This window comes from Ambystoma mexicanum, chromosome 5p (genome assembly GCF_040938575.1).
Source record: "Ambystoma mexicanum isolate Mex_15411 chromosome 5p, UKY_AmexF1_1, whole genome shotgun sequence".
NCBI lineage: Eukaryota > Metazoa > Chordata > Amphibia > Caudata > Ambystomatidae > Ambystoma > Ambystoma mexicanum.
Window position 1 is genome coordinate 449214984 of NC_090930.1, and position 14114 is coordinate 449229097.

At 44.6% G+C, this 14114-nt stretch overlaps 1 protein-coding gene across 4 annotated transcripts in view; it reads left to right on the forward strand.

Moving 5' to 3' along the window:
* KLHL13 (kelch like family member 13) overlaps positions 1 to 14114 on the forward strand; it is a 553397-nt gene that overhangs the window by 104934 nt on the left and 434349 nt on the right. Inside the window, exon 1 of one of the 4 annotated variants that reach the window (XM_069612857.1) lies at positions 1187 to 1531. The exons of 1 other annotated variant lie outside the window; for it this stretch is intronic. In XM_069612857.1, the coding sequence (XP_069468958.1) occupies positions 1452 to 1531 (80 nt within the window). In that variant the 5' untranslated portion in view covers positions 1187 to 1451. Of the gene's footprint in view, positions 1 to 1186; positions 1532 to 1681; positions 2095 to 14114 lie in introns of those variants that run through there. 2 more of the 4 variants (XM_069612859.1, XM_069612856.1) reach the window with 2 other exon arrangements.

Consider the following 14114-nt stretch of genomic DNA (forward strand, 5'->3'; position numbering starts at 1 on the left):
ATGGCATGGAACCCGCGCAGGTGGGCCCGTCCTGTAATGGAGAAGGTTGGAGAACTGAGGCTAGGCTTAAGGACTTCTTTAAAAGGGTGAAGGTATCATCTGCAAAAGAGGCAGGGACAATGCCTGCCGATGCTGGTCGCTTATTAAATGTTATGTATGTATTTGGATTTTGAAAGTGTAATAAACCTGCAACCGTTTTTCTACGCACTCAAGGTTGTCGGCTTCAATCGTTGCACATTGCTGACTAAAAGCATAGCATACTGTGTGGGGGGTACCCATGGCAGAGTGTGCCACGGTTATGTGCAGTTCCTGCTTTGCCTGTTTCCACTTACATGGAAGTTTTGAGTGTTTACCAGACTGCGCTCTCTCGCTTTGCACCACTCGGGCTTTTTTAGTGCATGCCAAACTAGGTGCTTGTGACTGTGAGTCTGTCTGGAGTCGAATGCACAAAGGGCCTTTAACTTCTGCTGCTCTGAATGTTTGGTCTTTCATTGGATTGCGATGACTCTCATCTTCTTAATGTGTCGTGAGTTTATCGCGGCGTAAAGCTGTCCCACTTTCTGGGCCCCTTGCTAAATTGACCATGTTGTAAATCGATGCTTCTATGTGGCCGCATGCAGATTTCTGTACTTTTAGTATGATTTGGGTGAAGGGGACTTGATGATATAACATTTAATTTTCAGGTTTCAAAGAGAAGGCTCTAAAATGACGTAGCCATAAATCTGCATCGAGAAAGCTTTTAGAGAGGTTCGTTGTTCTCTTGAAGCGTGTACCTTTTCCAATCATGGACAGCATGTGGGGTTGTTGCAGCAGATATTTTGTACCGATACAATCAATTGACCCGAGTTGTGCGTTTGAGGTTCCCATCCCGAGCTGCCTTGAACTCTGTGCGATGCTCTTTTCATTAAGCGTCGCTCGGCTGCTGTTCTGTTTACTAGCTGCTGCGTTTTTTAACCTCGCTGTCAGTCCGCAGAGCCAGCCCCTTCAGGTCACCGATCGGACCGCAGCGCTACCGAGAGCGGCCCCAGCGTGACACCTGCATGGCCGTCTGCTTTGTCGGTACTTCCAGAAATAAGGGGGAGGGGGCCCCCAAATTAGGCTGCTGGAGATCGCGTCCCTGCAAACAAACACAGCAATGCTGCTTCACCGCAGAAGAGAGGCGCGGATGTCCCCTTGCCCGCAGCATGCTTTTAAATGCAGGGGCTTGTGCTGTTCGCGTCTGACGAGGCCGGGGAAATGAGCGCAGTCTGAGGCTGAAGCATACCGGGAACAAAAGCATGCCGGATTTTGCGCCAGGTCGCGCGTGTGCATTTTGCCCTTTTACCCACGGATCGGAAGGACGGCTATTTTCCATAATGGCATGCTTGCATTGTTTGGCCAGAGCTTTGCGCTGGAAGAAGACCGGTTGCTGAATTTGGCGAGTCGTCTCTCATTAGCCTGGGCCCAGGGCTATGCTGAGATTCGTCTCACGCTGGAATTGTTGCAGCGCGCAAGAAGACTCCTCGGAGGATGACAAGTGCATTCTGAGTAGGTATGTTGTTTCATGTGCGTCCCTTTGCTTTCTTCCCTGCCAGGGTCGAGCAGGCGTCGGGTTAGTGCTGAAGATGCAGAATGTGGCGGAGCACTGCTGCAGTGTCCCTGCTCAGGTGGAACAATAGTACTACATGCCGCTTTGGCTCTCATTGTGCACCTCGGCGCGGAAGGAAGCTGCACTGAGCGGCTCGCCTCCTCGGCACACACTGCAGCCAGGGCTCCCCGTTACGAGCCGGCTCTGTCGTGGAGTGGAGTTGGGAGCAGGGACTGCTCCGATCGCTTCAGGGGACGGGCGCATTTAAGAACAGATTCCTCGCAGCCCCCGTGCACAGACTGCAGCGCTGGCTGTCAGGGCAGCGGTAGAGCTGCAGCAGCCCCGCCAGTAGTGTGTGGGATGGCAGCCCTTGCCGGGAGCCTGTTATGGAAACGCTGTTTACTGTCGCTGTAGTGCCCACCTGACAACATGCCATTGAAATGGAAAACGAGCTCTCCTGCTATGTGGAAATTCCCAGTCCCCGTGCTTAAAGCGTCCCGGTCATCGCCACTTTCTCCTGCCTACATGTAAGTGAGCGATGCTGCTATGTACGTGCTACCAGTGCCGGGTGGTGTTCATGCTCGTATTTAATGGTGTCCCTTTAGTTCGGTGTTGCATGCGTTCCAGAGAGGACTTATGCTTTGAACATTATACCCCGTGATGGAAGGTTTTTGGTACTGTTTTTCCAGTTGCAGGAAAAGATTTTCCAAACCCGATGTTTATTCCGCGCGTGCATAACAACCAGTTTTGTGTGAAGGAAGGAGCTCGGTCGCAGAGCATATGCAGACGGCATTGCCATCATATTGTGGCCGTAACATACTGGCCAGCGATTCCTGACGCACACAGGCCCATGAACCACAATTTTAAACAAAATATAGTTTTCATACGTTTTGTATTTAGGATATATTTTTAATTATTGCTTTTCTTAAACAAATTTCCCAAAATTGTAGGACTGTCATTTAAACATTTCGTATCTTTACGTTATTTTCTATCAGTCACTGTTGTAGTATTCAGCTTGCAACGTGGTGTTTACTATTGAATATTTAGTGTTTCACCGTATTCTCTCCGTCCAAATGAGTGAATGTTCATTTGTACTCATTAGTTTAGAACAAGTATATGCCTGCTTTTTTAATGAATCCATTTGTGGAATTTTGTGATGTCATCTCATTATTTGAAATCTTGTGTATGTTTCTTTTAAACTATTTTCTGACGTAAAGTCAAGAATATCTAGTGTGGGAATTATTTGAAAACATTTTGATTTGCTGACCATGCATTCAGAACATTGTTCATTCTGCAGTATCTAATTATAAAACGCACTTTATTGTTCAGTGACTGTGAATAACAGTATAATTTCAAATGCTATTATTTTTTTATTTCGATTACTGGTGTGTCGCCAAACAACATTCTCCAATGTTATGTGAGAGGTGAATTATGCATTGCTTCTTAAATAATCTCCTTCGTTTGTGTGTGTGTCCATGTCTATGTGTTGCCGTGAAACATGATGTTTGTGCGAAAAAAAGACAACACATTTGATTATTATATTGTTCTGAAAAGCGTAATTTGCCCAATTCGAAACTATTTGTCTTCTTTGCATGCAGTAAGTTCGTACATTTCCGTTAGATGGCACACGGTGTACGTCGTCGTTCACTAGTAGCAGTGTATTTTGAAACCGCCGATCTGGTTAGAACCTTGTCTTACTTTAGGCTGCTCTTTGAAACATGAATTGTTGGTTTTACATATGTGCTTTGGAGAAGAGATGCAAGGCTATACATCTCCCCCATTTAGGATTGCTAGTTTTTTGTTTCAACCTGTGCAAATGCATCACTTCCACTTATCATTTCGCAGAGGCAGGTCCTTTTCAAAGAGGATCACGATTTGTAAAGATTCTGAATGGGACTTTTGCTATGCAGGTTTATATCAACCTTGGATGGCTATCCAAGACTGTGTTTGCCCATTGGCTTTTACATATCCGTGAATTGGCAGAAATCTATCCACCTGTGTCTTCTTAAAGAACTAACCTGTATTATTAGTATGTTTTATGTGTATTTTTTGGGTGGGTTGGTCAGACACTTCTACTAGAGGTTCCATGCATAGAGGGGATAAAGCAAATTGAGGAGGCTATCCTTCAGTAGGCTGTCTGTACATAATGAAATTGATTGTATTAGTAGGGCCATGCTGGGTAGTCTCGGGGTAATGCATTGGCATGTCGAAAGAGGGATGTTTAGTGAAAGACAGGCCCACCTAAATATGGTATACATTTAAGCAATGGCTTGTATTTTCAGGAGTACACATTTACATATGTACAGTTGTTTCACATCTGAGCTTGTCGGATGGAGCGGATATGTGGGGAGGTTATCGAAGAAGCCAAAGGTGCCCTTTCACTGACGAGCAGATTGCACTCGAACCTGGTCTTAATTCATTCCACTGATTGAGTTTCTTTAATGCCAGGGGGAAGACCAGTCCAGAAATGGGTGTTGGGCCAGGCAGTTAAGGGAAGGAGCAGAAGTTGGAGGTAACCCAGGGCTGCAGAGGTCTTACACAGAGACGTTATTGAGAGTCGAGAAGTAGAGGGCCCTGTGGGTAGGGAATCGAATAATGCAGTCAGCACGTTAGTGGCGGCTATGTCAGTGTTAGGTTTGAAGACCATTAGTAGACCTTTGAGAGAGTTAGTTTGCCTTGAAACCCACTCATTCTAGTGGTGGTGTGTTGAGGCGGGAGAGGACCATGGCTGATTGTAGGGGTTGCATATTACTTTTAGGGGAGTGAAGGATTAGTGGAGAAACCCATTAACAACCTAGTGTGTGGCCACATGCCCCCCCCCCAAACCTTATTCCTGATGTAGCACCCTTGGTAAAGCTGTCTTTACATGATGCTGTAGAACTAGAGTAGGGGCCTGTATTTTTGGCTCACCTTTTGTTTTGGAGTACTAATCCCATCTTTGCCACCCAGGCTACCACAGTCCATAGGGAGGAGTCAGGGGAGTTGTAGTGAGAAACATCTGGAGATCTGTAGGTTGTTGACTCCTGCACTAGAGAGATACGGGTTGTTGGTGAGTGTATGGGGGGAATTTCTAAAGCATATGCTGCAAACTAAGTCGCCTGGTGATAGTATGTGAGGAAGCTGTGCAAATGATAGATGGTGTGCAGTGATCACATGTGAAAAGTGTAATGTGAGTTAGATGCAGTGAATTTAATCAATCCTTATGATACGTGTTGAACATAATATGGGAGGTCAGTGTGTGAAAACTGGATTTTCAGGAATCTGATTGTATTGGAGTAAGCCATGGAACGTGAAACTGATGCCTTGTGTACCCACGATTCTCAACGTACCTTAGAGATGACCATTAAGAAAAACTGACTCTTGTTCTTTTAGTTTACCCATTTATTCAGCTTGATTTAAAAATTCAAATCAAAATAAATGACATTCACACGGACCGTCTATTTTCCCTAAAACCTTATTACAGAATGTTTCAAGCATGTATAATAATTGTGATTAAACAATATTTGTAAACCTGCCCAGAAAAAATGAGAGCAACAGCTTTCATCATACCTAATTACCTACCCGCTTTTCTGCGCATTCATGGATGTTTTCCATAAAACAATTTTAGCGTCAATGATGTTTCCAGCTGCTGATTATTCCTTTGCCGAAGGATCTAGCTCTCACTTGGTGGGTCTGGTGTGATTGTGTTTAGTGTCCGAGGAACTGTGCAGGGGATCCCCAGATTTGCATAGAGAAAATATGACAAGGAGAGAGTTTGTCCGTTTGCACTGCTCCTACTTGCCCTGGGACCGACTAACCGAGGCAATATGCTACATCGCAGTGTAAGAGGCTTCCCATCTGTGGTAGACCGTGGCAGGCCACATACACGTTTTAGGAATCCAGCTGTAGTGCATGTACACTTTTTTAACCTGTTGATAACACTATTTTCAGGTACACCTACTTGCTTCCAAAAATAATACTGAATACAACTGTATCCTTTCACACATGAAAGATTCCTGGGACTGCAGTTAATTCATATCTGTCGTATTGGTGAACGAAAGACTGTTATCTAGATAAAACAATAGAGGTGATGGCTGGAAGGTTTATAATTGAGCAACATTATACCCGAGCAGGCCAGGTAATGCCCTGGCCATCGAGGGACAGCAGCGCAAGTTAAGTGGGGAGTGGTGGCAGGACGGGCTAAATATGTGGAAAAGGAGGCTGGAGGCTGAGTGGATGGGCACACAGGGGCACAGGAGAACACTCTGATTATCCGGCGGAAGAAGATGGCAGCCTCCAGCTCCGAGGCGGTTCGTAGCTGGGGCTTTACTATGTGGTAAAGCACCCATTTTGACCCTCTTCATTGGCTGGGAAGCTGAAATCATGCCACGCCGAGTACTAATTAAGCAATATTACCTGAGCAGGCGGGGCATTCGCTCAGGCTTCTAGCTGGTTCAGGCCATTAACTGCCCCAGTAATGCCACCCCCCCCCCCCCACAAGGTAATATTACTATTAGTACCCCGGCATGTTGTACCAGGGTTCTAATGGTGTTTTTTAATTACGCTGAGAAACAACCTGGATATAGGCACCACTAGAAAATCACCCGCACCCAACAACCAGGTACAACTCCATTCTTTGGCCTCACCATTAAAGGGAGCCCTTATCAATGCCAGATCTATCCCTGCTCACCCACTTGAAATCTTTGACTTCATTGCTTCTAATGACCTCAACCTAATAGCTATTTTTGAAACATGGCTGCACGCTGCCTTGGGCCATACCCTCTCCATCGCCATCGCGCCTAAATACACCATCTTTCGAAAGGACAGACTGGACTCTAGAGGCGGCAGAGTGGCACTCCTAGTAAGATGCTCCTTACCTATCTGAGAAATATGCAGCACATCCTTCCCAAGTGCAGAATTACTCACCACTAAATTACGCCTATCCAACACCTCCACCATAACCATGCACATGGATTACCGCGCCCCAGGCGCAGCAGGCTCTTCTGAAGAGGACATTTTGCACTTCCTATCCACGAACATCAAACCATCCACCTGGACCCTACTCCTTGGCAATCTTAACCTAGGCCTCAAGGGTGAGGCTGATGAAAACGCCTCTTCATTAGCTAGCTCCCTCACAGTGCTAGGTTTCATGAAACAAATCCTCAGTCCTACTCACTCCAGAGGTTGCATCTTGGACTGGATGGCTGACCTTAATTGCAACGTCACAGTAACCTCCAGCTTGCCATGTCCTTGGACAGACCAGAACATCATCCTGAAATCTATGCCTATTACAAACCCCACTTTAACTACAATTCCTCCCCTACCACCTACACTCACCCAAAGCTCCCGCAAACTAACTAAAGAGCATATCCTGCCCCTACTGGAAAAGCTTTGCACACCCAACACTTGTGTAGCAACCTTGCCCAGATTAGACGCCTTCAATCAAAACCTTATATTAGCAATAAACGGTGTAGCACCACTCACACCCCGCTAATATGAACATGCCTCTAATGTGAACACATGGTTCACGGGTGATATCAAAGCCCTTTGCCTGAAAAAAGAAGAGGCCGAAACGAAATGGAGAAACATACCCTCTGAGCCCTACAAACAAGACCTTAGCATTCTATCTAAAGAATACAAACGGGCCATATTGCAAGCCAAGAGCTTCACCATCAATACCAGGATTGTAAATGCTAACTCTAGCACCTGTGAGCTCTTCTTAATACTGCAAGAGCTTGATTCTCCATCTTTGTATCTTTCATAGATTCACATGCTGTGAATATTCCCTGTCGTTAGGCTGGGAATACTCAGTTACTTTTTGATTCCCCTTGCCCTATGCAAGAATAAGCTACATTTTGTAGTCTTAACACCCTTGTTATTGGTGATTTTGGTCCCAACCAATGGGACCTCGAGTAGATCTAGGTGAAACCCTCTTCTTCCTAGTCCCCTCAGATTCTCACTGCATGGTCAGCTGAGGGGAGACCTCTGATTTGCCACAGTCAGAATTTTAGGTCAAGCTCTTCAAAAACAACAATTTGCAAAAGAAAACACTTTCTCTTCCACATCTAGTGGTTTTCTTCAAGGTGAGGAGGTTTCAGGAGATGGAGGGCAAAAGGAGACCCCTTTTTTAAGCCCTGTGCCACTTGTGGCCTCACAAATGTAAATGAAGGAGATAAGCACTCGCACTGCTTATACTGCTTTTACCCCCACCACACGTTGAAAGCTGCACTATCTGCCGAGGTCTGAACTACAAGACTCGCAAGATCGAAATAGAAGGCTTGTCTGCTGGCTGAACGAGGGAAATTACCCCAAATATCCCTCCAACGTCGACTAAAAGCATGGCCGCTCTCACGGGAAAATGACCACTGTCGAGGGAGAGGGCCAGATTGCAGGAACGGCCGGTAAAGAAGGCCAAGCATAAGGTCGCCCACAGCTATGAGCCACCGTTGTTGTCCGAAAAGCCGCACAGTCTTTGCCCGGGCAGAAGTCAGCAGCGAAGGCGGCAAATCAACAGAAAGACAAAGGCACAAACATAAGGCAAGGTCAGTGTGAGAGGGCGATGCCCTGTCCAAGTCACTGAGCCTGGAAGGGGGGGGGGCACAAAGATGACCTGGGACGCACAATGACTGGAGCCATAAGTACCTCGTCGCCATCTGCTATGCCAAAAACGCTGAAGCACAGGACAACGAAAGCCTTCGAGGCGCGGATGGTGCACAAGAAACCCCGACCACAAAAACGGCGAGAGAGGGGCAGAAGTCGCATAAAGTCAGCCCGTCAATGGCGAAGCACTGGGTGCCTGATCCTTCCACAAAGGCTGCATAAAGCTGTCTCATCAACGATGCATCACAAGTTCAGTTCGTCCATGAAGTCCAGCTCATCGATGGTACTACAGAAAACCAGCTTGTCTACATCACACCATAATTCAGACTTGTCAACGAAAAGAAGCCAGAGAATGAGGTCCCGTCGCTCACCCCGTCGATGGAAAAACAGGAACCTCCACAGGAGGTACAGCCTCCTCAACTAGGCAGGTTCAGCACCGCCAAAGCCACAAGGAGTAGGCCCAGGTCTGCCTACTGCCCCCACCCGCCTACAAATACAACAAAGGGAAGTACAGGCCCTGCTATCCAACCCACAGGCCTACTATCCATGCACATGCTCCCACCCCTGCAGAGTCATCACTCAACTTGATGCAGCTGTAATGAGACAAGTGACCCCGGCCTTGGCACCACCTCAAACGGTGGTACCACACCAGACCCCAGTCAGACCCAGGTCTATTTCATGGGTCAGATTAGTGCACTCCTCCCCTTCCACACCCAGATCTATAACCCAGATCTACTTTGCGTGGAAGATCTACAAGGTCCTCTAGGGGATGCTTGCAATCCAGATAAATTTCTCTGTCCCCACCTCCCCTGGCATCCCCTGCTCTTTGACCAATACGCAGGGGCAGGAGTAAGTCACCAACATTAACCTCCATCACGCAACATGCCCCATACCGTTTTACAACCATTCCGGCTGGTGCCAATAGGAGGGGAAGTAACTGATGGAGGTGGACGATCCCTGTGTTACCACATTCTCCTCAATCACTCCAAGAAGGTACGACGATTGAGACACGGATTCCCCCTGAGCAGACCCCCCCCCCTGCCAGGATGAGGAATCGGATAAACCATCCGCGCAGATGACATTACAGGTTTCCATTTAAGGGGGGCGTGCAAGGAGTTTGGCCTCCGAGGATGAGAAGGAATGTTTTATATTTGACTACATGGGCAAAAAACGTAAAGCAGTGGTTTCAATCCCCATCTTCGGCCATCTCTGGCAAGAGGGGCTTAAGACAATGAAGCCACCCTTTCACGGTTCCAGCAGTGAAAGGCTTCTTGAAAAGAAATAAAATCTGCCAGAAAATGTACCAAAGTGTCTTCACTTCCCAGCCATCTCCTGAGTCAGTGGCATCGGTGGCGGCGGCAAGCCGGAAAGCTAATTCCGAAAAAAAGAAATGCGCAATACCACCTGACAATGAATCACGAAAGCTGGATGCTTTCGGTCAAAACGTCTCAGCAATGGGAGCCAAGACAGTTAAAGCAGATAACTCCCGAGCCATCATAGCCAGATATGATGGGGAAATGTGCCATAAACTTTAGACATTGTTACATATAAGAAGAAAGTCTGATATTTTTATGGGTGTAATTCACCCCTCTTACCACAATAACACTAATATCAAATATAACAAAACTTTATTACAATTCCATATATTTCATAAAACAATCATAAAAAATGATCATAGTACATAAGACCATTATGTTTAAAAACCACACAAGTTTTGACACCATAAGTGAGTAATGTTTGTAAATATTCCATAAGGATCTTACACTGTGTGTACATCTCACACTCTGATTCCTGTGCCACACTACTAATGGCCTATACCCTATCAGTGTAATGCAAACTACCCAACTTGTACAAGTTTCTGTCCTTGAACCACAACAATGTCGGACATTCTTCAGGGGACAAATTGTCTTGTGCCGTAATCTAGAACATTCTTCTTTTCTAGGGGAGAACCCTGTTGATCAAAAAATAATGGACACCGTATTAGTAACTTGTAATCGAGTATCAATCTCTACTGACATGAAGAACATGTAAAAACATGAACCCTCATCTCTCAAAGGGTGCAGGATATGTCTAAAATTACGTACCTCTGTTCCCAGTAGTAAATCTTGGGCTTTTTCTATAAAGTGTTGTAGATTCCCAATTTCTTCAGGAATTCTTACATATCCTTTCTCGCCCCTGTCTAAAATAGTGTGCAATATAAGCAAAATTAATACGGGGTATTGCTGCAGACTCCCGCCTCAAGTAAAAATCAACAAATTTGGAAAGTGGTTCCAAAAGGGAACTCACGCCTGAGACAATAGGTCTCCCCTGCGGGTTCTCCAAACTTTTGTGAATCTTAGGTAATGTGTAAAATATGGGTATCCGACCATTCTCTCGAATAAGATATTCACTCTCTTGTTTACTAATCATCTGTTCATCCACTGCCTTCTGTACCTTGTCCCGTATGATGTTTAAAAGGTCATTACTGGGATCTTTGTCTATTTTGAGGTAATGGTTCTCATCTGATAGCAATCTTTCACATTCCTGGATGTAATCACCCCGATTCAATATAACGATGGCTCCCCCTTTGTCAGCTTGGCGAATAATTATCTTATCATTCGCACCCAAATCTTTCAAAATGTTCTGTTCTACCATACTTAGATTTGAATGGTGAGGGATACCCTTGGTTTCCAACTTGGTTACTTCCTCCAAAACCTTTTTTTCAAAAACCTTGGATTCTGCTGAATGTGCGTTAATGGGTGCACAAAAAACGGAGGGATTTCTCAAACCGCTACAATTGTCACCTTTATCAAATGCATTATCCATAAAGAATTCTCTCAGGTGGACTTTCCGCATAAACTGGTTGAATTCAATCCTAAATTCAAAGGGATTGTGAAACTTAGTTAGTACGAAATTTAAACCCTTATTGAGCACTTCCTCTTCTTTTTCAGTGATCTGGGTATCAGAAAGGTTCACTACCAACCCCTGTAACTTCTCGTTTGCATCCGTTCTGGTTCCCACTGTCTCTGATCTCCGCCTCTTCCTAAAAAAGACTGTCTTTGGTTATTGCCTCTCTGGCTATTGTTCCTTGTGCCTCTCCCTCTAGCTCTAAAGGGACGGCCACCCCCCCTGTTACTGGGAATTTCTGGATCTTCGGATTCGTCATTGTCCGAGGAGCCACCTCCACTCGAACTGTACGATGTATTCCGGAACCGTACTCGCCGATTTTGTTTTATATTGGGTCTGGGCTCTCCAAATTTGTAGTCCTTGTTAGTATAACGGAGAGCTTTCTCGTGAGATAAGTTATGAATGTCCTTCTTCATTCTTTTGATTCTTTCGGAGACAGTTTCACAATCAGGCCCTGGGGTAGAGCCTGGTTTTTCACATACTCCAACATGATGATGGCCTTGTGGCTTGTCAAAGGTGTCGCATTATGGAAACCGATAAATGTTTAGCTTATGATGATGAGTATGTTCGGAAGCTGATAGAATCTTTACCAATAGGAGGTCTCAACAAAGATGTAGAAGCATTAGACAAGGATGACCAATGGGATGAACTAGCCCAGATGAGGAAAAGACTCATCCGCACAGAATTACATGCCATCATCATGTTGGAGTATGTGAAAAACCAGGCTCTACCCCAGGGCCTGATTGTAAGAAATGAACCCAGACTCTTTTTAGACAATCCAGAGTTCAAATTAAAATGGAGTTACATTTCTAATAAATGTGGCCGGGATTGGTTAATATTAATTATAGAAACAGCACAGGAAACAGCTAAAAAAATCGAGATTGATTTGAAGGACTTAGAAGATAAAATCAAAAGCAAATTCGATGTGGAAGCTTTTAAAAAAGGCTTAGACAAACATCTTAAAGAGATGCAAGAATTTAAGAGTGAAACTGTCTCCGAAAGAATCAAAAGAATGAAGAAGGACATTCATAACTTCTCTCACAAGAAAGCTTTCCGTTATACTAACAAGGACTACAAATTTGGAGAGCCCAGACCCAATATAAAACAAAATCGGCGAGTACGGTTCCGGAATACATCGTACAGTTCGAGTGGAGGTGGCTCCTCGGACAATGACGAATCCGAAGATCCAGAAATTCCCAGTAACAGGGGGGGTGGCCGTCCCTTTAGAGCTAGAGGGAGAGGCACAAGGAACAATAGCCAGAGAGGCAATAACCAAAGACAGTCTTTTTTAGGAAGAGGCAGAGATCAGAGACAGTGGGAACCAGAACGGATGCAAACGAGAAGTTACAGGGGTTGGTAGTGAACCTTTCTGATACCCAGATCACTAAAAAAGAAGAGGAAGTGCTCAATAAGGGTTTAAATTTCGTACTAACTAAGTTTCACAATCCCTTTGAATTTAGGATTGAATTCAACCAGTTTATGCGGAAAGTCCACCTGAGAGAATTCTTTATGGATAATGCATTTGATAAAGGTGACAATTGTAGCGGTTTGAGAAATCCCTCCGTTTTTTGTGCACCCATTAACGCACATTCAGCAGAATCCAAGGTTTTTGAAAAAAAGGTTTTGGAGGAAGTAACCAAGTTGGAAACCAAGGGTATCCCTCACCATTCAAATCTAAGTATGGTAGAACAGAACATTTTGAAAGATTTGGGTGCGAATGATAAGATAATTATTCGCCAAGCTGACAAAGGGGGAGCCATCGTTATATTGAATCGGGGTGATTACATCCAGGAATGTGAAAGATTGCTATCAGATGAGAACCATTACCTCAAAATAGACAAAGATCCCAGTAATGACCTTTTAAACATCATACGGGACAAGGTACAGAAGGCAGTGGATGAACAGATGATTAGTAAACAAGAGAGTGAATATCTTATTAGAGAGAATGGTCGGATACCCATATTTTACACATTACCTAAGATTCACAAAAGTTTGGAGAACCCGCCGGGGAGACCTATTGTCTCAGGCGTGAGTTCCCTTTTGGAACCACTTTCCAAATTTGTTGATTTTTACTTGAGGCGGGAGTCTGCAGCAATACCCAGTATTAATTTTGCTTATATTGCACACTATTTTAGACAGGGGCGAGAAAGGATATGTAAGAATTCCTGAAGAAATTGGGAATCTACAACACATTATAGAAAAAGCCCAAGATTTACTACTGGGAACAGAGGTACATAATTTTAGACATATCCTGCACCCTTTGAGGGATGAGGGTTCATGTTTTTACATGTTCTTCATGTCAGTAGAGATTGATACTCGATTATAAGTTACTAATAGGGTGTCCATTATTTTTTGATCAACAGGGTTCTCCCCTAGAAAAGAAGAATGTTCTAGATTACGGCACAAGACAATTTGTCCCCTGAAGAATGTCCGACATTGTTGTGGTTCAAGGACAGAAACTTGTACAAGTTGGGTAGTTTGCATTACACTGATAGGGAATAGGCCATTAGTAGTGTGGCACAGGAATCAGAGTGTGAGATGTACACACATTGTAAGATCCTTATGGAATATTTACAAACATTACTCACTTATGGTGTCAAAACTTGTGTGGTTTTTAAACATAATGGTCTTATGTACTATGATCATTTTTATGATTGTTTTATGAAATATATGGAATTGTAATAAAGTTTTGTTATATTTGATATTAGTGTTATTGTGGTAAGAGGGGTGAATTACACCCATAAAAATATAAGACTTTCTTCTTATATGTAAAAATGTATGCTCACAGAGCGAGAGGTCTGTTTCATCCCTTTCTGTGACTCAGAACCGTGGAGAATAGAATAAACTTGAGACATTCCTGGAATACCCCCAGAGGAGAAACGTAAGGAGGGCAAAGTTAATCCTGAAGGAAGGAGAAGAATCATCCAACCTGGGGATAAACATGGCAGTGGATCTGGCGGAAACAGGTTTCAAACAGGTTTCAAACAGGTAGCTGACGGGGTGGTCCTATGTAGACCAGCATGGCTACCATATACGGATTTCCATCCGGATGTCCACTACTAAGTAGTGGACATGCCCTACG